We start from the raw sequence: 22,348 nt of genomic DNA, 5'->3' as shown, positions 1-22,348 counted from the left end.
TGTGTTTGCAGAGACAAGCTTGAGAGCGTAGCCTGTGTTTAATTGGTGCTGCAGCAATGGCCAGTTGGTCCTAGCAGAATATCAAATGCAACATCCAGCGACAGCTATCGGAGGCAGTGAGGGAGCTCGCGAGCACCCTGCCTGCCTGCCCTCCACACCAGCCAGGCTGCCCGCAGCAGTGGTGAGCCCGGTGTGCTTGTCCTGCCAGCACTGGGAGGGACACAGGCTTCTGCCTGTCCTCCGAAAGGAGATATCCTTTAGTGAGCATCCTGCTGTTGTATGTGGAGACCATCTGAGAGCATGGCCCAGTTGCCTTGATTCCACTCCCTTCTGGTACGGAGAACGATTTTGGGACTACAAAGGTAATTTTCCATGCTGTTTGGGAAACAAAATACTTTGACTGTACTTTACAAAGCAAGCAAACCAACCAACCTGCGAATGACGGAGCAGCTGGTTAAGAGTTGGAGCAAAGATGCGTTTCAACAGTGAGGCTGTAGAAGTGTTGCCTTTCCCCAGTGTCTTCGGTTCCCTGGGGTGGCAGGATTGCCAGGCTGGAGTCAGCAGCCGGAGCTTTTCAGTAGGCTCTTTCCCTGCCCTCCTCCATCGTGCAGCAAAGTCCGTGCAGAAAAGCAGGCTGGGTGCTGGTGGGTTGCCATGGAAAGAGCTGCCACATCGCACCGAGTTCATAGTGGGGTGTTTGGTGGTTGTTTCTGTTTGAGAGAGAAATTTTCACAAATATTATAAAACCGGGAGACAAACTAAATTAACTCAAGCTGGTCACAAAATCGGTGGCTCTTGAAATTATATCATTAAGGATTTCTTTTTTTAACTTCCCTTGGAAGGAGCACACGTGTTTTGGCAGACAAATACTGAATATTAGTGTCACGCTGGATTTTGATGACTGGTTGGTTGGAGCCTGTTTTGCAGCGCAGAGGAGAGAGGGGGAAGGAGGAGGGTTTGCTGGAGCAGGTGGGAGCCAGTGTACGCCCTGGGCGCGCAGCTGCAGACCTGGTCCTGGCGGTTCCTGTGCCTCTCATGCTCTGTGGCCTTGGCATGCAGCATTACGGGTTATTAACGCACTGTCAGAAGAGGTGGGCCTTCGAACTTCTTGTAAAACTTGGCTCTGAGAGCACACAGGCTGAGTAGAGGTGATTTCTGAGCCCATGCCATACAGTTGATCCCAAATTTTGGGGCTCTCCTGGCACTAACATTTCACAAGCCACTCCTGAGTGCTCTCTGTGGTGGTTACGCTCAGGGCTTTGCAGGATTTCCAGCTCCGTTTGGCTGGAGAGGCAGCGCAGGCTGCCCAAGTGATGGGACTTTTTTGGAAACAATGAGACTTAACACTTCTGTAACACCTTCCCTTTGCTGGGCTGTGCCAGCAAATGAGGGGGGCCGGAGCCCACACAGGTCACAGGTACAGGTAGAAAGAGGTTAACGCTTTCCTTCCACCTTCCCTTTGGCCTTCTTGGAAAAAAATTAGCAAGATCATCATCCACGGGACCAGCAGAGCTCTGGAGTTTATAGCAGGAGGGGGAAGTAGGTTGCGAAGGGAACATGAATCATATGAAATAAGAGGAAAACTGAACTAATGAGGCTTATGGGGTGCTACAAACTTAAGCTTGGGTCTTGCTGTTGACCTAGATAGCAGCGAGAGTGGCCGCCTTCTGAGTTGACTCGTGTTTTTGTGCCTCTGCCTTCCTATGACTGCTTCATGGTATTGTGTTTTACTTGTTGGGGTGTAATCTTTCTGGAGAATAGCTATTCCATTTTTTGCTTTTGGGAGGATATCAATTACATATAAGAAACTCTTCAAAAATAATTTCTTCAGATACTTTTTAATGGAGCAAAATTGCTCAACGATAGATTTCTGACATACCAAAAGGCAACATGAAATAATCGATTGACCTCGTGAGAGGCAACGAAGACGCATTCCCCCAGGGAGATGTTTTTTGTGTGTATAAACCAGCCTTTGCTTTTTCAAGTGAGATCCCTCCTACTCACCAGAAACGGGAGGAGAAGAAACCCAGTGTCAAAAAAAAAAAAAAAAAAAAAATTTTAGAAAAATACCCTACAGTGAGAAACTGTTTTAAGGAGCAGTTCTCCTCCTTTTCTGCATTTCCCAAGTATTGCTCAAGCATCATTGTTACAGTTTGTTCATCTGGACGCGCAATGCAGTAGCCCCGGGGGGAATCCAGGCACCAGGGAGACAAAGAGGCTGATGCCTGCGATGCCTCCGGCCCTCACAGGGAATAGTGAGTACACCCGGATTAAAACTCGTGGGAGGAGACGGGAGGAGGCAACCGCCGAGTGTACTTTGTCACGCTTTAAGGTGTTCCGATGGCAAACACTTCTGCTGGTAAGAAATAAGTGAATGGGAGTTTTTTCTAATTCTTTTTTTTTGTTTTCCTTGGCAATTTACTCTTCAGCATAGTAATAATCTGTCTGGGTGAAACATGGTCCCTCTGTGGATTGGGAGTGTAAGGGGCATTCCAGGCGGATGCCAAAGCATCCAGGCTTTGGATGGTCCAGATCAAGCTCATTTTTGGAAGCAGGAACTGATTTGTTTTGCATCCCTTGATGTTTAAAATGAGAAGTGGAAGAAACAAAATGCATCCTCCTTTGTGGCGTGCTCTGTGGCAAAAGTCTGCAAAGGCGTGGATTGTGCTAGTCTGAGCGTATTTACCAGTGTGTCAATTATTATTATTTTTTAACACCTAATCAGATCTTATGAAACTTCATTTACTTCCAAAGGTCCTTTTCACTCTCTTCCACTGCATATTTCCAGAAGAAGCACTGTTTCTTTTGAACTGGGATATTAAATAATTTGTGAATGATCCAGTAATCACCTCCTCTTTGTATTTCCTGGGTGAAATGAAAATGCAGAGGCATTTGCATCCCGCTAACTGCCGCTCTTTTCCAGCAGCATCGAGTCGGGATACGCTCACCCTCTGTCCCCTGCCCCCCATATTGGCATCCTTTTCTAGAGCTCCTGGGTGCTGGCAGCTCGTATCCTGGCCCAGGGACCCTCGCTGCAAAGGCCAGTTGAGGGAAAGGTGGGACAGGCTGGATTCAGAGTAGTGCCCCAGAGCTGCTGCACGGAAATAAATAAATAAATAAATAAAAAAGATACACACATGCGTGCAAACACACACACACACTGGCAGATTAAACACAGATGGGGAAATGTGGCACAAAGGAATCGCATGTTGTTAGATTAGATCTATCTGCCAAGTTTCTGGCCTCTGGAGGACAAGAATATACCTGGAAATTAGAGAGCCTTATATTCAGGTGGCCTTGTAGTATCCAGGTAGCAAAGTCCTGCAAAGAAACTGAGGGCAGAGCTCCGGCAGTCCTTCAGACCCATCTTTGCTGCAAGTCAGGTTAGAGTTTGCAGGAATTAATGCCCCAAAAAGCGGCGACTGCTCCCCTCTGTCTCCCCCATCCTGCAGTATGTGACATGAGAAGATCTCATGTTGGGGAGGGGGACGGTGTTTGGGTTTGTGGGTTGCTGTTGTCAGGGTGTGTTTCTAACCCGTCTATGGAAACCCAACTCTGTGTGACAAGGGGAAAGGATTGCACTGTGCGCCCAACTTCTGGCACGAACAAAGGTCCTTTGTGGCTGTGCCAAATTCTCCCAACAGCAAAACAACTGTGCGCAGAGGGCAGTGGCTCTGCCCTGTGACAAATCGCAGCAGCAACCGGTGCTGTGGGGAGGAAGAGGAAGCTCGTTGGGTCCTGTGATCCCCAGAGGCAAAATGCATTTGTTTGCCATCCTGCCTAATAGGCGCCTGTAGGGACGTTTAATACACTGTACACACCCACCTGAAGTCTCAGCATACTGCGTGGCAAGGCAGGCCTTTTCACCATAAGCAAGCACAGTTTTGAAAGGCTTTGTAACTCTGTGTATTTTGGGGTTTTTTGTTTGCTTGTGTGGTTTTTTTTTGAGAGTGGTATGTATAATCTGTCATTATCCTAAGGAAGATGAATATTTGATTGGGAGCATGTTTGTTGAATGACAGAATAAATTAGAACAGTGGTACAGAGTAGTAATGTGTTACTTGGTGAATAACTTCAACTCCAAACAACTATTCATTCTGAGCTTCAGATGGTGTGGACATCTGGAACATCAGTGATGCTTCATCTGGCTTCTGGTTTCCAATGATGGACAACAGTCGGTGGCTTTTGGTCTTGTATTAGGTACCTTAAATGCCCAGTAAGCTGGGGGAAGTGTTTTGTGACCTGCAGTGAAGGGGATGCATGCAGATGTTTCAAAAGGTCTTGCTGGACTTGCTATTTCTTGTCTCTTTGCTTATTCTGCCGAACATAGAGTAGGTCCTCTGTCACACAGTTTATAGGATTATACTAAAGCAAAGCGTTTTGTACGGGTATGAGGTCTGGGCGCTTACTAAGAGAAGGAGAGACAATTAAATACGCTTTGAAAACAAAGTGCTGAGAGAAAATTTGAAGCCGCAAAGAGGAAAACAATGTGCAGAGGTGCAAAGATCTAAGTGGAAATTGCAGGAGACGAAGTACAGCAGATGTAATAAAACAACTTTAGCAGGCACAGCATGTGATTAGGATGATGGAAAACAGCCAAGTATCTTTTTAGAGGGTCGCTTTTTCTGTGTTTGACCTCTGAGCTGACTGAGGAACTGATGAAGGGATAATGTGATGCTAGGAATGCTCAGTTTGTATTACCAACAGCAAGAAAAAATATTCCCCTGACTGAAAGAGGTGTGGCTCGACTCTTCCAGGGCCTCCAGAGCCAGAAAGAGAGAAGAGAGCATCCACAGAGTTTGGATGCAATGGGGTTGTCATGAGAACATCTTCATCACATGAAAATGTTCCCTACAATACCAGATTTTTCCAGAATTTAGGCAAAAAAAAAAAAAAAAGGAGGGGTAGAGTTCTTGAACTGTAGCATTGAAGCAACGGAAGACCAGGGAGAATTGGTGTGGCTTTGCTAGTGATGTGTTTTGCTGCAGCTGCAGAGGAAAGTAACTTTTAGCTGTGTAAGGACAGAGGGAGGTTTGGCATCGTCAGAAGCAGACAGGCTTCTCTGCTGTGTACATGCACCTGGCCTGATGAGTGATTTCTGTAGGAAGGCAGATAGCTCAGACCTTTGATCTTCAGACTTTTGCTTCCTCCCATGAGCCTGCTGGTGAGTGAGAGTTGTGGTGGTTTTGTGACTTTGGTGCTTGGTAACTTTCGCTAGGACCTAATCTAAGAGTACCAGCTCCTTTTGCAGGGGCTGTTAAATATTTTCAACTCATAAGCCAGGGGGATAACCTGAATTTACTGGAGGATGGAGCAGTAGCCTGTAGCACAGAACACCTGGATGCAGTTTCCAGCACTGCTGAAGACCTTGGGTAAGGCATGATTTTTGCACTGTCGTTACCCCATCCCTTTTGGTGGCAGCGAGCTGTAAATTGGCTTGGCTATTTAATGAAGCCTCAGCCACATTCTCTTCATGCCTTAATTGCCCATCTGAGCAATGGGGATAATAACAGTGCCTTAATTCACAGGCCTGCTGTGAGGATAGGTGCCTTAACAGCTGTAAAGCCTCCAAATACTGGGCCAATGGGATCTTCTGATCACCATAGGTCATTGACTAAGGCAGACTCATGCCTTAGTCATGAGGGGAAGGGACCCAGAAAAGATACATATTTTACATAGTTGGTGGAAGTCATGTCATTGCTTTTAGAGAAGAAAAGCTTTCAGATGTGGAGTTGGACTCGATGATCCTTGCCGGTCCCTTCCAACTCAGGACATTCTATGATTCTATGAACTATGTTTTTGATGGTCTGATAAAAGGCCACTTTCGAAACAGTCTTTCCTTTTAAGCAAGTAGAGCACAACAAAATTTAATGCAAAATGTGACAAGATGAGAGTGAATGTTATCTGCACCAAGATACTCGCAAAGCTGCTCAGAAGAACCAAATCACCAGGGCTGGAGGGAGACAAGGTCAGACCGATGCAAAGCACTGCATAGACAAGTAATCCTCCTAGCACCTCATTGCTCTTAACCAGCAGCAGCCACCCTTCCTGCGTGCTGGGACAGGAGACATGTGGCCTGCTGATCTGGTACACTGGCTTTTTGTCTCTGTCTTAGTTGGAGGAGTGGGCACCAGCTGTGGTTGGGGGGAAATTGCATCAGGTTTGAGGAAGGACGTGTATTTTCCCAGCAGTACAGGAGTTCATCTGTATCAAAGGAGTCTCCTAAACAGAGATCGAGGTTGGGAAACACACGTGCATCATCTGCCAGCAGTTTAAGGTTGTTCATCTGAATTTGGCTTGCAAGCGGGAAGCCCAACCTGGCCACAGGCACAGGCAGCATGGGCACCTGCAATGTGCTCCCCCGAGCCGGCAGGGGTACATGCACGGGGGTCTGTTTGCACCTCCAGACAGAAACATGGCATTTTGATGTGGGACGCCTGAGGTTTGCCTCCTTGGTTCATCAGGGTATTGAACCATGTGAGTTAGGCCAACAGCTGACTGTTCATGTGGTTAAAATTGGAGCTGTCCTGAAGCGCCTTTGACATCAGATTTGTTTGATATCCTCTGGCTGAGGTTGGAGGATGCTGGGCGTTTGGGTCCTGTGAAAATCCAGCTGGCAGTTTCCAGGGGTGGTTTGTTTTCGAAGGAGGTGCATTGAAATTCCTGCTTCTGGAAATATCGAGGTGAATGTTTCCATTGCATCGCTGTGCAAGTATTCAGTGTGGTGGGCTCCAAGATGCTTTTTTGTACCCCAAACCCAGCTTTTGGGCTTCCTTTGATAGCATCTGGCACCGTAGCTCAAGACTCTCCATTCGGGAAGTGAATATTTTTAGGTGTTACAATTATAAGCCAGACTTAATGTTTTAAAAGGGGAGATTACTGTGTACTGAAGCTTTTCCTGGCAGTGGAAAGGTTCAGACTGCATAAGCAGTGTCAGTCTGGATGACTTGAAGTGATAGCCATTGAGTTTACCAGAGCATATACTAGTGGACAGGGAAATGGGGGCAGGAGAGAATAGCGGTGTTTGGGGGGTATGGTTAAAACCACCCCGTGGGAGGGAGTCATTACGCTAGTCTGCTTGTAGTGTTTTATCCTCTCATCTGTAGTCCTCATCGGGGAATGTGAAGATACACAGAAGCCCTTGGGAGGGGAAGGAAAGAGGTACAGTGACTCATCAGCATTATAAATCACAAACCATCTGCATTTTTCTAACACATTGTGAATGAGTCAAAGGGGGAGGTGTGCAGCTATAGACACACGCAGGTTACTAACGTTTTGTTAATTATTGAGCTCCTTCATCTCTTTTGGGAACTCAGTAGACTCCTTCAGTGCTGCTGTTGTGTTGGATGAGGCTGATGCAAGGGATGCTCTCTGTGTCTGTGATGGCCAGGCGTCCCATAAGTCTGCATGTATTGCTTGTCTTGTTCAGACCTGACATCCTGGTGACATGGATTTCTTCTCCTTTCTCCTTCCCTTGAATCTAAACCCTTCTGAGAAGTGGTCACCAAATGGCCTCCTGGCCTCAGCCCTGGTGCTTTCCCCTCCATCAGGTTCTCTGGGTGCTTTTCTCTGTTTCCTGCTGTGCCGTGTGCTGCCTGAGCCAAGAGACGCAGGTCTTTAGAGGCCACTTCTTGAGAAATGAAAGGGGTTTTTTTGAGAAAGTTAGAGCTTTTTTCTACCATGCAGCCATGCAAGAGGGACGCCCAGAATGTGTGTGTGACTTCTATTTTGTTTTCCCTTTGCAGTTCGCCTGCAAAAGTGTTTGTGAGTGCCTTGATGATTTTAATTGAAAAACTTGACACTCAGCTAGCTGACTAAAGGCAGGGTACTGTGGTTCCCAGAGCAGAAGAATTTGCTGAGGGAGACAAGTGGTGTGAGAAGTACTAAAGCAGGAAAACTGTAATGTTCCTTAAGTTTTGTAAGCACATGGAGTAAAGAAATCAAATGTCTTGATTCTGTCATAACTCATCTTCTTCCTGCTTTGGAGGCTGTGATAGTGTCCCTATAATAACAATAAATCTGAAGAGAGAGAATATATAATAATACATAAAATGCATAGTAATAAATAAAATGTATACAGCTGTACCCTGTCTAGGTGGCAGTGTCATGGAATGGTGACACGAAGGAGAAAGGGGACTAGACATTGCTGTTAAGATGTTTGATCTTAACAAATGGGAAATGATTACTTAAAAGTTCCTTAAGCGAAGAGCTACCCCTCCCTTGGTAGAAAAATTCACTCTTTAAAAGCATACCTGAAAAGAAATGAAGCTGAATATTCAAACAGAATAAACTATTTTTCCTGCATAAAATCAAAGGTGGATATATCCAGGTTTTACCCACGTAGCTGAAGATAGTGTCTACAGATAACTTTTGTTTTGTGTCTGTGAGTCTCTTGTCCTCCCACCACATGGTGCAGGATGAAAACTCAATATGAAGAATTACTTAAATCCAGTGACTTTAATCCAGTCCAATGATGAGGATTCAGTGAGCTGCACAGACAAGTAATTAAACTAATTAGAATGAATGTTTTTCTAGTGTTTCTATTTCTCTCTTAAGAAATCTGTTGGTCTTTATTTCTCTCTTATGAACATGCAAGTACGCACCCTAGGAGTAAACACAACACTGATTAAAGGAGATAATTTTGACAAGGTATGTGACTCACCTTTGGAGCTCGCTGCCCCTGGAAGCTACCGACGGAGGGTGTTGGACAGAGGTTCAGCCCCCCTGCGGGTGTTGAGAACATCTGCTGATGTATCTGGCTGTATCTTGCATTGGTGGTTCATACATTTTCTTGCTTGGAAGAGGTCAGTTCATATTTTTCCTTCCCAAAGGAGAGCATGAGGCCTCAGGAGCCCCTTTTGGGTTTTGAATGTGCACAGTCATAGGTGCCACTGGGATTTTGGGTCCCTTTCTGTCCCTGAGCATCTGCAACTCTGGTGGAGGGCGCCAGCTAAGCCTTGTGTTCAGCAGGACCCTGAAGCAGGTGCCTCTGGCAGAAGCCCACGCTACAAAGAAAAAGGGCTTTCCTGGACTGCACAGACTTCAGAAACCAGTGGGAGCTGCAGGCCTTGCATGCCAGTCACAGTTGCCTATGTGCCCTGTTTCGTGTGCAAGCTGTGGGTTGCCAGCCCTTTTTTTGGAGGAGGAAGCAGTGGCCAGGAAACAAGGAAACCTGGATTTTGTCCCCCCCTCAGCACCCTGGTGCTCTCCCTCCTGCTCATCATTCCTCTGTCTGCTCCAGTGCGTGTCCTCCTGAAGAGGGACCGTCTCTGGCTGGACCTGAGATTAAGGCCACTGTCTTGGATGGGACAAGTGACCGTTGCTACAATATAAATATTGATTCAGGACATGAACCAGTCTGTAAGGGGATGGTTTTCATCCTGGGTAGATTATTCTGTTATTTTTCAAGGGAGTAAGAAAGCTAAAATAAGGCCTAATCCAGATTTTAGCAACTAAACTTAAACCTGCATTTAGAAAAGGAAAAAAAAAAAAAAAAACAAGACAGCGATTGCAGTTGAGTACTTACAATAGAAAATTCACAGCATAGGATATTCAGCTTTCCCTTTTCTGGGAAGGGGTTGGCCACTTGCCTTCGTGCAACGTGCAGCGCAGAAAACCCACCATTTTTCCCATGTCTTTGGCTTTGCAGCAGCAGGAATGAGAACATTTTCGTTCAAAAGAATAGCCTGTGAGCGGTATACTCTGAAATATGCCTATTGCACGGTACTGCCTGACACAACTTATTCTGGTAAAGCCTACAGAGGTGCTTTTTTTCCAGAATACCTGTGTTTTCCAGAATAAGTTTCTTTATCTCTACACAGTGGTCACATCTCAGCTGAGCTGTTAACGTAAAGAGGCAGCTTTCACGTGGGTTGGCTTAGGCATGCAGTTCTCCAGGGTTTTCTACTGCTGTTGGTGCCTTTTGAAACCCCGTTTCATCCTACCCCTGGCCCATCTTCACCAAAACCCCTCATTTTTGTTTTATCTATGTATTTTTACAGAGTCTCTTGGTGACCGTGCTGTAGGGGTGCAAGGCAGAGGCGGGATGTGCGCTGGGTTTGCTTCTGCCCCTGTTCACAGACGTGTTGACATCCAGTTTCACAGGACGTGTTGCTGGGGAGTCAGGAGTCCTGGAGGCAGTTTGGTTTGCTGATCGCCTTTGAAAGGTGTGAGCCTCTGGTCCTTAAAAGAAAGAAAAATTATCAATTGCTGCTTCTCTGTAGACAAAAATTCATGGCCACGGCACCCTGCTACAAACATCTACGTGGGGTTTTTTTCTAATTAGAAATGTCTACACTGACATAGGCAAATTGAAAATGTATAGCACTTTCAAATTTATTTTTTCACATGTCTGCAAAAATTATGGCTGTAGTGATCTGTATACCTCCCCACTAATTGTGTTTTATTCAGCTTACGAAGAACTGCAGAAGTGTCGGAGCTCTAGGCTGCTCTGACTTAAATGCTGTTTTAAAAGATCTGCTCTGTAGTTCATAAAACCTGCCTTTCTTTCTGTGGTTTTCTTTTGCAAATCGTTACAGTCCTGATCCATCATGCTTGAATTGTTTGCCCTGGTTTGCTTCTGCTTATTCTCCTGCATGTAATTTAAGCAATGTTTTTAAGTGTTTTATCACAGTGGAGAGCAACAGCATTTTTTTGCAGTGCTAGCTGATGTGCTTTTTGATATTACTGTAGCAGCTGCATGCTAAAAACAGTTGTAAGGAAGGAAAAACATAACCCTAGGCATGTTCTTTTTTTGCGCCATGAAATGTGTATCTCGCCTCTCATCCTTGGATTTATAGGAGAATAATATTACCACAACATTAATGAATGTGAGTTCAGCATCTCTGCTAGGGAGCAGGATAGCAGCTCCGCTCTGTGCTGCAAGTTCATGTCGCTGCAGCCTTCGTGGGTGAAGAGTAGATGCTCATGGGGAAGTTATGATGCTGTCAAGTAACATCAGTTAACTTCTGCTCTGCTCTAAACTCTATGGGCATGACTTCTGGGCAGCCACGCAGGCTGGAGTCAAGTGTTAAAAGCAGAGCGGTTCACAGGGATACGCACTTTTGAGTCCCGGGGGAGCCAGGGACCCAAAAGCTTGGAAGGTTATGAGGGGGAGAGGACCATCACTGCTGAGGCGCAGAAGAGATGCGGGATGGCGGCGTGGTTGGTCACGTGTCCTGGAAGGGGTGGCAAATTCTTCAGCTCAGGGAAAGTTTGGTACAGGTGGTGTCTCTGCTTTAAAACCAGCCTGCAGTGTTTGCAAGGGCGTGGGCAGCAGGGCCTGGCTGGCATCTGAGGGCAGAGCGTGGCATCCACATGGAGGTTTTCTGTGATCCACTTGCTGCGTGATGAAGTGGGATAGTATCCCAAAAAACCCGAGGGACTGAAAGACTTGTCTGACAAGTGTTTTCTCGTGAGCTCTGGTAGGTGCTGTGCTGTGCACCTCCTCTGTTACTCCTGCTGTGTCCCCCAGCTGGAGAAGGGGCATGGGAAAGCTGTAAGGAAGAGTTTGTACCTTGTGATATTAAACATCATGTTCAGACTTGGGGGAGGGTTTTTTGGGGGTTGGGATGGTTGGGTTTGTTGGGGTTTTGTTTGGTTGGTTGTTGTTTGGTTTTGTGTTTTGTTTTTTTTTTTTTTTTAAATGATAACGGCATAATTTGCTGTTGCTTGTGCTGTGTAGCAAAGAGGATGCTGTTTGTGGAGACTGAGCTCCTGAGCAGCAAAGCAATAAAATGCTTCCACCCTCTTTAAACATCAGCTGGCCCTTGCAAGTGAAACCCCTTATACTTCTGCGCTGATTTGCAGGTATCCTCGTGGTGGTGGTTTTCCTGCTGTTCATTTTCAGATGAAGCTAGGTGCTGGGAACTCTCTGCTAGCACAGGGCAGAGCAAACGATGCAGTGAGATGAAAAATAAGAAAGATTGGCAAATCAAAAAAAAAAAAAAAAAGAAAGATTGATTGGCAAATCACGCAAGTGTCACAAAGTGCTTTTCTTTCTGGTTTTTGGTTTGTTGGGTTTGTTTTGTTTGTTTTTGTTTTTAAAAAGCAAGGTGTATCTGTGAAAAGTAAAGATCCATTTGCTCTGAGTGGGGGGTTCAAGCTGTTTCAGCCTCGGTGTATTACTTTCTTCCAGCCCTCGGCTGGAAGCAAGGTGCAGCACAAAGTGGTGGTATTTCTGGTGCACTTTTCCCTTTCTGCCAAAGTTAAGGTTTTCCTTGCTTTTTAATTTGACGTCCCTTCAAATTTGGTTGTCTTTGGACAGCCTTTTTCAGACTCATTCATGTTTTGGGGTATGAGAGAAGACAAACAGCCCCAGCCATGGCTCGCAGGGTTTTGGCTGATGCTTTGTGTGACCAGGCTGTGTCCCAGCTGCCATGGAAAATTCCTGCTCTGCCACCACCTCAGAGGAGCCCATGTGGGAACAGCACTGCAGACGAGGAGTTCAGTCTCTACCCAAATATTTGCTTTTTTTGGGGGGGTGTATAAAACTAGCTATGTGCACAAGGGAAAGATGGGAGAGAGTGAAAAGATTTCAATGTTCAGCAAAAGAAAGCTTTTTCACTTATTTTTTCCAGCCCTTTGCTTGAACTGTACAGTTATCTTTTGCTGCTGGAAGGTGGCATTGCTACACAGACAAACATTTTCTAGTGCCAGCCAGGCCTAAAAGCATGCTTTATTTTCCCTGTGCGGTTCTCCGCAGTTTCCCTAGTCTGGGGCCAGGTGACCAGGTAGGAAATGTGGCGTTTCCTCCGTCGTGCACAGAGTCACCAAATTAGGTCCTACTTCGTTCTCAAAGTATTTGTCAGATGCAAACAGAACTGAGGAGCTGGCGGCCGCTTTTGCAGCAACTACTTCTGGCTCTCGTGCCAATGCACACGCGAGAGGAGCAGGTTCAGGGACAGCACCGAGGTGGTTATAAACTCTCTGCTGACGTTGGATGCGTCCAGATGTAACTGCAGTGGGATTTTATGTCGTTTGATCTTCATGTCTGCTGGGTGCAGCTCGTTATTTACAAGTTTCACAGTGAGAAAATCTGTGTTTGGTTAGACATAAGATCATAGAATCCCAGAATGGTTTGGTTGGAAGGGACCTTTAAAGATCATCTAGTCCAGCCCCCCTGCCATGGGCAGGGACATCTTGCACTAGATCTCTAGTTCAGATTCTCCATTTAATATGCTTCTACAAAAATCAATGCAGGTCTCACTTACTCTGCAAATGTCCACTTTCCATCCTCCTCCAGTTTGTAAACCCTGGTGCTTCCCCCAACCCATCCCAAGGACTCCTTGATTGTAAAAGATGAGTTTTCCATCAGGCCTCAAAGTATTATGAATCCAGAGCCCGTCTGATTGGGAAAAGTAGCAAACTGGAGTCAAGCATTGATTAGAAAAGGCATCTTCTTAAATAGGAGGTTGACATCAGTTTCTTTTTTATTGATGCCTGTTATGACAATTAAATTCCCCTTCCTCCACCCACCCCCATGAACATGGGTAGATTGTAAGACAGCTGGTGTAGTTTTCCTTTGTGGTTGTGCTGACTGATGTTGACCTCAGATCCTTTTAAAAGTATGTGTTTTACAGAATTTTTACCTTTGGGAACTTCCAAAACCACTTCGACATATGAATCATGCTTAAAAATTGAAAAAATTTTTTTTTTTTTTAGTTCTGTAGGGAGTGAAGTGCACAGATCAGGACTTGATGGGAATATCAGCATGGTCACAGGAAGGGACCCTGTTTAAAAGGGATCTAAGGGCTTCTGTGAGCTTTGCTAGCTCCCTCTGTCAATATTGAGTGAAAAGTGGTGTTTTAAGGAAACTTTTGTTCCAGAAAAGACTTGATAGACCTCCATAGATCTACTGCAGTTTCTTTGAACCCACCTCTTGTCAAGACACAGACCTTTGAAAATGTTGATTTGCATTAACTCTTCTTTCTGCCTTTACTTTTACAGCCAAGGCAGGCCCTATAGCTTTATTTAGAAATCACCCATCATTAGTAACCACAATCATTTAGTAGACATATTTACAAGGTAAGTGACAGTGGGAAGTAATTAAGTTTAATAAAAATCGCACTCAATTTCAAATCTGCAGATTTCAAAATAATAATTAATAGAAACTGCAGCTTCTATAAAAAGATACGGTATTTATAGCAGTATCTTCTTTCTTTTTCAGCTAAACACGTTGAGTCTAGTGGAGATTAAAATCCCCTGTCTGTTCATCCTATTTGTTTCAAAGCCATTTTCTACCTGTGGTGCACTTAATTGTGAATTATCCACCGCTTTTATTCTTCGTGGGAAGATTTTTGACTCTTAAGTTGATGATGGGGGGAGGAAGAGTTCAGCATTGTCCAAAATGGCCTTGTAAATGCATATATCTTGAGCTGTGGCTTTCTGCTAAATCTGTGTTTTATAGATCAGTGCCTAATGATGTGTGCTTTGTTTCACAGGTATGATGCAGCTGACAGGTCTGCTGGCAAAGCCGATGGTCACAGCCAGGGCGGAAATTCTTCATTAAACAGAACAGAGTAAAATAATCAAGGAAGGTTGGAGCCAGTTGCAAGATCTTCTGAGTTGATTGCTCACCCTGTTGAAAAAAGTCACCATTTGGGACGACAGCCTGCTGCCAGCAGCTGCCATGGCCAGCAAAAGAAAGTCAACAACTCCCTGTATGGTGCGAACTTCTGAAGTCATGGAGCAGGAAGGCGCCGAGGGCGTAGAGGCTCCTAAAGAGAAGGGGGCTGGCACACCACAGCAGGACTTTAAAAAAAGTTGGCCTTCAGAAAGCTCAGTCAAAGACTGTGAAGTGGTTGAGGCAAAGCCCCCAGCTGAAAATCAGTCTAAGAAACCCCAGGGTGGTTACGAGTGTAAATACTGCCCTTACTCAACACAAAACTTAAATGAATTTACAGAGCACGTTGACACTCAGCATCCAAATGTCATTCTCAACCCCCTGTATGTCTGTGCTGAATGCAACTTTACAACCAAAAAATATGATTCTTTATCTGACCACAACACAAAATACCACCCAGGAGAGACTAACTTTAAACTGAAATTAATTAAACGCAATAATCAGACTGTTTTAGAGCAGTCCATTGAGACCACTGCTAACGATGTCACTGTCACGAGCGGTGGGCTAGAAAATGCAGAGTGTGATGATTCACTTCATGGGGGAATTAGTGCGAGTAAAACACCAATGATGAAGCTGGGAAAGCCTAAAGGGGAAACCAAGAAGGGTCCCAAAAAGCCAGAAGAGGGAGTTACGGAAAACCACGTGGATGGCACTCTCCCCCGCATCATAACTGAAGCCACTGAAGCTATTGCTTGTATAAACGGAGACCTTCTCCATGATGTGTTAGCCCATGTTATGCCCTCTGTACAGCTGCCACCAAATATTAACCTTGTCCCCAAGGTCCCAGTACCTCTGAACAGTACCAAATACAACTCTGCACTGGACACTAATGCAACCATGATCAACTCCTTCAATAAATTTCCTTACCCAACACAAGCAGAGTTGTCATGGTTGACAGCAGCGTCAAAACATCCAGAAGAACAAATCCGAATCTGGTTTGCTACGCAACGTTTGAAGCATGGTATAAGTTGGTCTCCTGAAGAAGTGGAGGAGGCAAGAAAGAAGATGTTCAATGGTACTATCCAGGCAGTTCCTCAAACCATCACTGTCCTGCCAGCTCCTTTGACAACTGCAAAAATGCCCCAGCCCATCATCCAGACAGCTTTGCCTTGTCAGATACTGGGCCAGACCGGTTTGGTTTTAACTCCCGTGTCAAATGGTTCAACTGTTTCCTGTTCACCAATTACACTTGCTGTTGCCCCAAACCAGGGGCAAAAGAGGACGATACAGACCTTGTCAAGTGCCCCAGAGGCCAAGCGTCCTCACGTAGTTCAGGTGCCTGAGATTCCTGCCAAGGTGACTGCTGTACCACTGACGCCAGCCAGTGAGCGAAAAAAGACGAAGGAGCAGATAGCAGAGCTGAAGGCCAGTTTCATGGCAAGCCAGTTTCCTGATGATGCGGAAGTCTACCGGCTGATAGAGGCAACGGGTCTCTCCAGGAGCGAGATCAAGAAGTGGTTCAGTGATCACAGGTACAGAAGTCAAAGGGGCATTGTGCACATCCCTGGAGATGCTTTAGGGAAAGATCAAATAGCACCTTCAGCTGGTCGACACAGCCGTTCATTTCACCCATACACAGATTTTACTCCCCAGAGATTCAAAGAGAAAACCCAAGAGCAGCTTAAGGCCCTTGAGGAGAGTTTCTTAAGATGCTCTTTTCCCACCCAAGGAGAATTGGACAGGCTTCGAGTGGAGACTAAGCTGAGCAGGAGGGAGATAGATTCATGGTTCTCTGAGCGGAGAAAGATAAGGGATAGCATGGAGCAAGCTGTCTTGGACTCAATGGGATCATACAGAAAAATTAAAGAACAAGGAACTCCCAATGGTGCAATAAGCCAGGCAGAACTGCTGAGTAGCTCCCAGCTCCCTGGTGCTTTATCTGGGTCCTCTACCACATTTAAGAAAACCCAAGAGCAGATTCATCTACTGAAAAGCACATTTGCAAGGACCCAGTGGCCATCACCCCAGGAGTATGACCAGTTAGCATCTCAGACTGGGCTCACAAGAACTGAAATAGTTCGCTGGTTCAAGGAAAACCGATCCTCGCTAAGAACAGGGTCGCTTAAATGGATTGACCAGTACCAGCAGCAGTACGTGGTTGATGGTCATAATGAGCAAAGCCAGAAAAAGGGATCAAAACACATTGAGAGTCCAAAGAATGGTAATGAGGTGTCTCGGCAGCGTTACCAGGAGCATAAAAAACTGAATGAAGAGAATGGGGGGAAGCTAGTGGTGAGAGCAAAAAGAGACTGTGAACCACTGAAAGACTCTTTGTTGGGGAATCAAGCGGAGGGTACGGACAGGTTGGAGTGCAACAGCCACGACGGCCACGGCAGCGAGGAGAATGAGGAGCCCGTGGAGGTCAACTGGGTGGAGGTGACGGTGGGTGAGGATGATGCAGCATCGGACTGTACGGACAGCTGGAGCCAAACAGCACCCGAAGGCCAGGCAGAGCTGGCGGACTTTGACTCTGAAAGTATATCTGGAGACAATTCCCACGTATAGACAGGTAATGCTGATGGTGCCCTGTTTCTCTGAGCCTGCCTCTGTCTGGGTGTACTTCCAGCATCCTGTAGCCCCTCTTCAGTATAAATCCCTGGAGCCCGTCCCTGCCGGATCCTTGTGCCTGCTGGATGCCTGAACAAAAGGGAGACCCATCCTGCTTGTAAATTAAAGCAACTGCATGGTAGGGGAGGGGTTAGTGCCGTTTGCCTTGTTTCTTGTCTCCTTGTGGGTCAAGTCCTGGATAAGGGAGTTTTGGGGTTTGAGTTTTTTGGTTGGGGTTGGTTTGTTTGGGTTTTTTGGCAATAAGTGATTCTTAAACTTTCTGCCTTTAAATGACCTATGTAACCTCTACAGTGCTTGATGTAAAATATACCAGCTGAGCCACGCAAAGAAATAGCGAGTAACACTAGTTGCTAGTATCCACCTTGCTAACAGATCATCGATCTCACGTGAATAGAGGCTGTGAGAGGCTGTGCCTGTTTTTGCACCTTCCGTCCTTCCTTTGCAGCATCCTGCCCTGCTCAGAATAAAAGGTTACTGGGGGAAGGGCCCAGGACAGAGAGGCTTCTTTATGCAACAGCAAGCAGAAAAAAAAAAAATGTTGTGGGGACTGAAGTGGCTCATGCAAATGTGCCCTCTTCCTCTTGCAGGTGAGAGCTGCCTTCAACCTCGCTTTGTTCTGCTTGCTCACTCTAGAGGCTTAGGAAATACCCCAGACTAAGCTGTGTGGGTGTTTTAGCAGCTCTTCTTCACAGGATCTTGAATTTAAAAGCAAGCTGCAGGGCCCTTCTTTAAGGGGGTTTTACACAATCTTTCACAATGTGAAAGGACTTGTTATTTGGAGACCTGAAGCCTGTTTCTGATCACAGTTGCACAGGTATAAATCTGGAGCAAGCACCGTCAGCATTTCTTGACTTGCATGTTGAATTGAGTTCACTGGAGCCTGTAACATTTTGTGCTCAGTATAACTGAGCCTGTCTCTCCCAAACTGGAGTCTCCTTAAGCTAGAACTTATCCTACAGAAAGCTCAGCACCCTGCCTTAACAACCACAGTGAGACAACACCTATTTTAGAAAGAGTTAGCAGGTTTTTGGTGTCTAGTAAGTATAATATACTTCAGCATTTCTTTAAAAAATATATAAAAATTAAAAAAAAAAAAAAAAGAAGGAAATATAAAAGCCAGGACTGATAGAAGTCCCTCCACACTTGCAGTGAAGACTTAGAAGACTTATACTATTGCAGCTGGCAGTACTTGAATTGAACTACTGTCTGTTGCAGAGGTGCAGTTTTTCTTAGCAAGCCCAGCTGGCTAGCCTAGAGCCCTCCACTTTCTTCTTGTACTATACTTGTCCAAAAGTCTCCTGGACATTTTTTCTGAGTTGAAAAGGGAAACGCTGCAGTGGTTTTATTTTGAACTATGAATTGTGTCAGCTAATTTTGAGAAATGTTGTCAGAGCATCTGTATTGCCAAGTATCTTAAAGCTCCAGACTACAATGCAAGGCACTGTCCCACATTATGCTTGCAGAAGTTGGTAATTAGGGATGTGAGGAGAAGATTGTGTTACCTGTGTGGCAAAGGCAGAGATTAAAGGAGGAAGGACACAGGAACATCAGCTGGAGGCACACTGGGGTGCCACTGTTGTGCAGCCACATAAGAAAGGAGAGCCAGGATCTGATCTGCCTTTTAAAATCAAATGTGTGATGAATAAATGCATTGTGGGATTTTTTTTTTTCCCCAGGGTTGTTATTCCAGATCATTTCCCCTTCCAGCTAAAACGTTTGTACTGAGGAGAGGGAGCAGACCAGGGGCTGGGAAAGGGAATGGGGAGGAGGGCAGGAGAGGGGGGGTTGCATGAAACCACTATTTCTTAAAAACCTCTAGTACCATGAAACAAAGCTCTGCAATGACCCTCTTCCAGCAGCGTAGGTTCGGTGCCTGCATTTTTGTGCTTGCGAGCAGCGTAGGGTATGTTGAGGTGAACCTCCTGCCTTCATGCCCTGGCCGAGGTGCTAGCTGTAAAGCTCCAGTGTTATCAGAGTGGAATTTTTATAAGAACTTTGATCTCAGTTAAACTTTTGCTGGGTTATCCTTTTGATGAGGAGCTTTCTAGTGGCTGGTTGTAAAATACACCTGCTGAGAAGAGATGCACTGGAGCAGGGCTTCTGCTGCGAAGACCATGCAGTAAGATCAGAGGACCATTTTGTCCTCTGCTTTTGCCCGGTTCTCAGCATGCTGGCCTGGGGACTTGACAAAAGCCCGAAGTCTTTTTCATTTTAGTTTATTCTCCCTGTAAGTCTCAGCCCAGAGGCGCAAGTGCCTGCTCTCTGGTGCCTGCATGGAGGCATTGTCACAGGTGTTGTGACACAAAAGCTGGAAGCTTTATACCCCATGCTGACGGGACCCATGGAAAAATCCCAGCTACTTTTTCCTTCAGGATAAGCTTCCACTTCTATCTTTGTGAAGCCTATCTTACATAACTTTTAACTAAAACTTTGGTGTTAAATTAACAAGGTGTTATCTTAGGTGACATCCAGGGTATGACTCATAAGCAAAGACTGCGTAAGACCTGACAGAGAGCCTGTTTCTGCCTGTTGTCATGTAAAAGTCTGATTTTTCCTAACATCATACTCCTCGGTACCTTAGAGGGGTCATGTCGCTGTCCTGGCTGCACGTAGGAGGTGGACCGAAGAGCTGACAGAGGACTTCTCCTCCTCCTCTTGACTCTCACACAGCCACAGGCATTATGTGAAGCTTTCATTGCTGAACCCTACATCTGGCAGGAACGTGCTCCTTTGATACTCATGGTGTTGCTATTTTCTCAGCTTGATGTACATAGTTTAAAGTGAGTGTTTTTCGGTGATTAATCTCCATACTCCTGTTGTTGGCTGAATTTGTTTGTGGCTTCTGTAAAACGTGAGGTCTTCCAGACCATCTCGGTCACTCTCTGCTCCGGTGTGAAGCTTTAGGAGTTTCTGAAACTATTAGGTAGTATTTGTGTTACAGCCTAGACAGGCCTTAGAAAATTGAGTTTTTTGAAACTGATCTGTGTTTGGCAGATTCTCCTGCTGCTGCAGCTAGTGGGAGTTTCACAAGTGCCTGGCCTTGGCAAGAGCAGGATTCACACCAGTCTCTGAAATACCATCCCTGGACTAAGAAAAGGCTCTGTTACTAAGTCTGTACCTGAAGCTTTTGGCAAAATTGGATTTATTCCACAGAGCAGGTCAGGTTTCCTGAACGGTGAGGCTGGGAGACCTGTCCCCGTAGGGTACCGGGGCCTTCAGGATGTTGAGTGGCTGCTGTAGGGTGCACTAAAGCCATCGCTGAAAATGCTCCAGATGCTGTGTAACAAAGCCTCTTGTAACGAGGCCCAACTTCTCTATCAAGAGAGTGCTTTAGCTCCCTTTCCATCAATAGAGATATTCCTGCCTTCCAACAGCGCGGGTCAAAATTAGGTCTGTTGTTCCCATTTGCGCAAGCCTGACAAACAGAAACTGGTCCTAAATTAAATACAGTAAATTGCAGCTCAGACATGAGAGCGGGACCAGAGCGTGCCAGAGTGGTTGGCAGCTACCGCTGGCTTTCTTCACAGCATTGTCTCCCCGTGGGGTTTTCCCAAGATCAGTATTTCCTCAGCCCAGAGCTTTTGGTTTTTTTTCTCGGAAGCATACTTTTTTCCCCCACCACCACCTTCTCCACCATAAACTTTCTTTTTTAGAGTTGTCTTATGACTTCATTTTAAGCCCAAACCCTGCAAGATGTAGACACCGAAGTCCATGGCTTATGATGGGAGCGAGGTAGGTGGACACCCCAGAAGATGTGCGCCCTGGCTCTTGATGGCTGTGACCACTGCTCTGTGGAGATCTGCCAAAGGAAAACCATGTCTGGGAGTTGCACACCAGAAAAAAAAGGAGTCTGAAGGAAGTCACCCCTTGCGTCTGCTGTATGCATTGTACTGGGCATCAGAGGTGGTCTGAGTCCTCTTGGTGTCTCCAACCCCTTTTGCACCACTGCAGGAGCTGAGATCACTCAGTGGCCCAGTGCGTTCCTTGGTGTCCAGAGCTGGTAAAAGTCACCAGTGCTGGGTTTCCCTCCCTTTCTGCCTAAGTTCTCACTTCTGTTGCGGTTTAGGGTTTCATCCATAAAGCTAGCTATAGTGCCTGCTACTGGTGTGGGCTCCAAGGCACCATCCTGAAGTCAGTGTGGGATTGACCAGTGTTTTTTTGCAGAACTTTTGTCACCCTAAAGCATTTCAGGGAGTGAGGCCAAAGTACAGAGGACCCTGAAACCAGCGAGGTGTGTTGGAGACCCAAGCTGTAGTGCAATGAAGGACTTCAGAGGGGGAAGCAAAACCCAACGCAGCAATTAAAATTTTCCACTGAGTTAGGAGGAGCAGGGGGCTGTTTGAGTGAGGAAAGGTTGCAAGGACGGGGAGGACTTTTGTCTTTGGTGTTGGTGCAAGCCTGTGCGCTTTTCCTGGTCTCGACCGCATTGCTCTCTGCGTTGCAGATGCCAGACAGAGCTCACTGCTTTTGTGGGAAATAACAGACCTGGTAGCAGCATTCATGAAAGTTGCGAAATAACGGGTTAGCTCAGGTGTTGGTAAGCACTGCTGCGGGATGGGTGAGGAGGATGGTGCAGGGAAGCTGCCTCGTGCTGCTGCGTGCAACTCCAGCCTGAGTGGGTGCTTGCACTTCTTGCACGTTTACACCTCAATGGGAGAAAACATGCTGAACATAATCACTGTCGTAGAGCCCTTGCTCTCTGCTGGGAACTGGAGATACGTGTAGGCGGGTGAGCATTTGAAGGTTGGTGGTTTGGAGGTTATTTTTTAATTTCTGGTCCATGGTGCAGCCTTTATGTCAGTGCAGGAGTCGTAGCGGAGCCAGGGAGCTGCTCTGCAGAGCATGGGCACGTGCAGTTTTTTCCGTTGTCTTGCAGTTTGTGTAATTAGTTTCTAAAATCATGCAAAAAAAAAAAAAAAAAAAAAGGTGCTTAATGAGAGAATTGACCAGGGAAGAAAGACCTGAAGTCTTGTTGCCTTTACCACCATCTGTCCTATGGTCGCAAAGTGGCTGCCCCCAACTCATGTGCACATCGTCCTTGAGCCAGCGTGAGGATCTGCTCGAGGTGTGTAGTACTGAGGGATCAGCAGAGTCAAGGCTGGGCTATATGTCCCTTTTAGAAATCTATAGGGGGTTATTAGCTGGGTGTTATATACA

General features: G+C 46.0%; 1 protein-coding gene across 7 annotated transcripts in view; it reads left to right on the top strand.

Annotated features, from left to right (window-relative positions):
* ZHX2 (zinc fingers and homeoboxes 2) overlaps nucleotides 1-22,348 on the top strand; it is a 97,517-nt gene that overhangs the window by 56,466 nt on the left and 18,703 nt on the right. For all 7 annotated transcript variants that reach the window (XM_087746894.1, XM_087746902.1, XM_087746917.1 and 4 more), the window contains one exon: nucleotides 14,442-17,132. In XM_087746894.1, the coding sequence (XP_087603020.1) occupies nucleotides 14,630-17,128 (2,499 nt within the window). In that variant the 5' untranslated portion in view covers nucleotides 14,442-14,629 and the 3' untranslated portion in view covers nucleotides 17,129-17,132. The remainder of the gene's footprint in view (nucleotides 1-14,441; nucleotides 17,133-22,348) is intronic.

The sequence above is a fragment of the Nipponia nippon genome, unplaced genomic scaffold (assembly GCF_047370975.1).
Source record: "Nipponia nippon isolate SJK-2023a ecotype South Korea unplaced genomic scaffold, ASM4737097v1 scaffold_1, whole genome shotgun sequence".
NCBI lineage: Eukaryota > Metazoa > Chordata > Aves > Pelecaniformes > Threskiornithidae > Nipponia > Nipponia nippon.
Note: the sequence above shows the minus strand (reverse complement) of the source record. Positions and strands in the feature narration are given on the sequence as shown.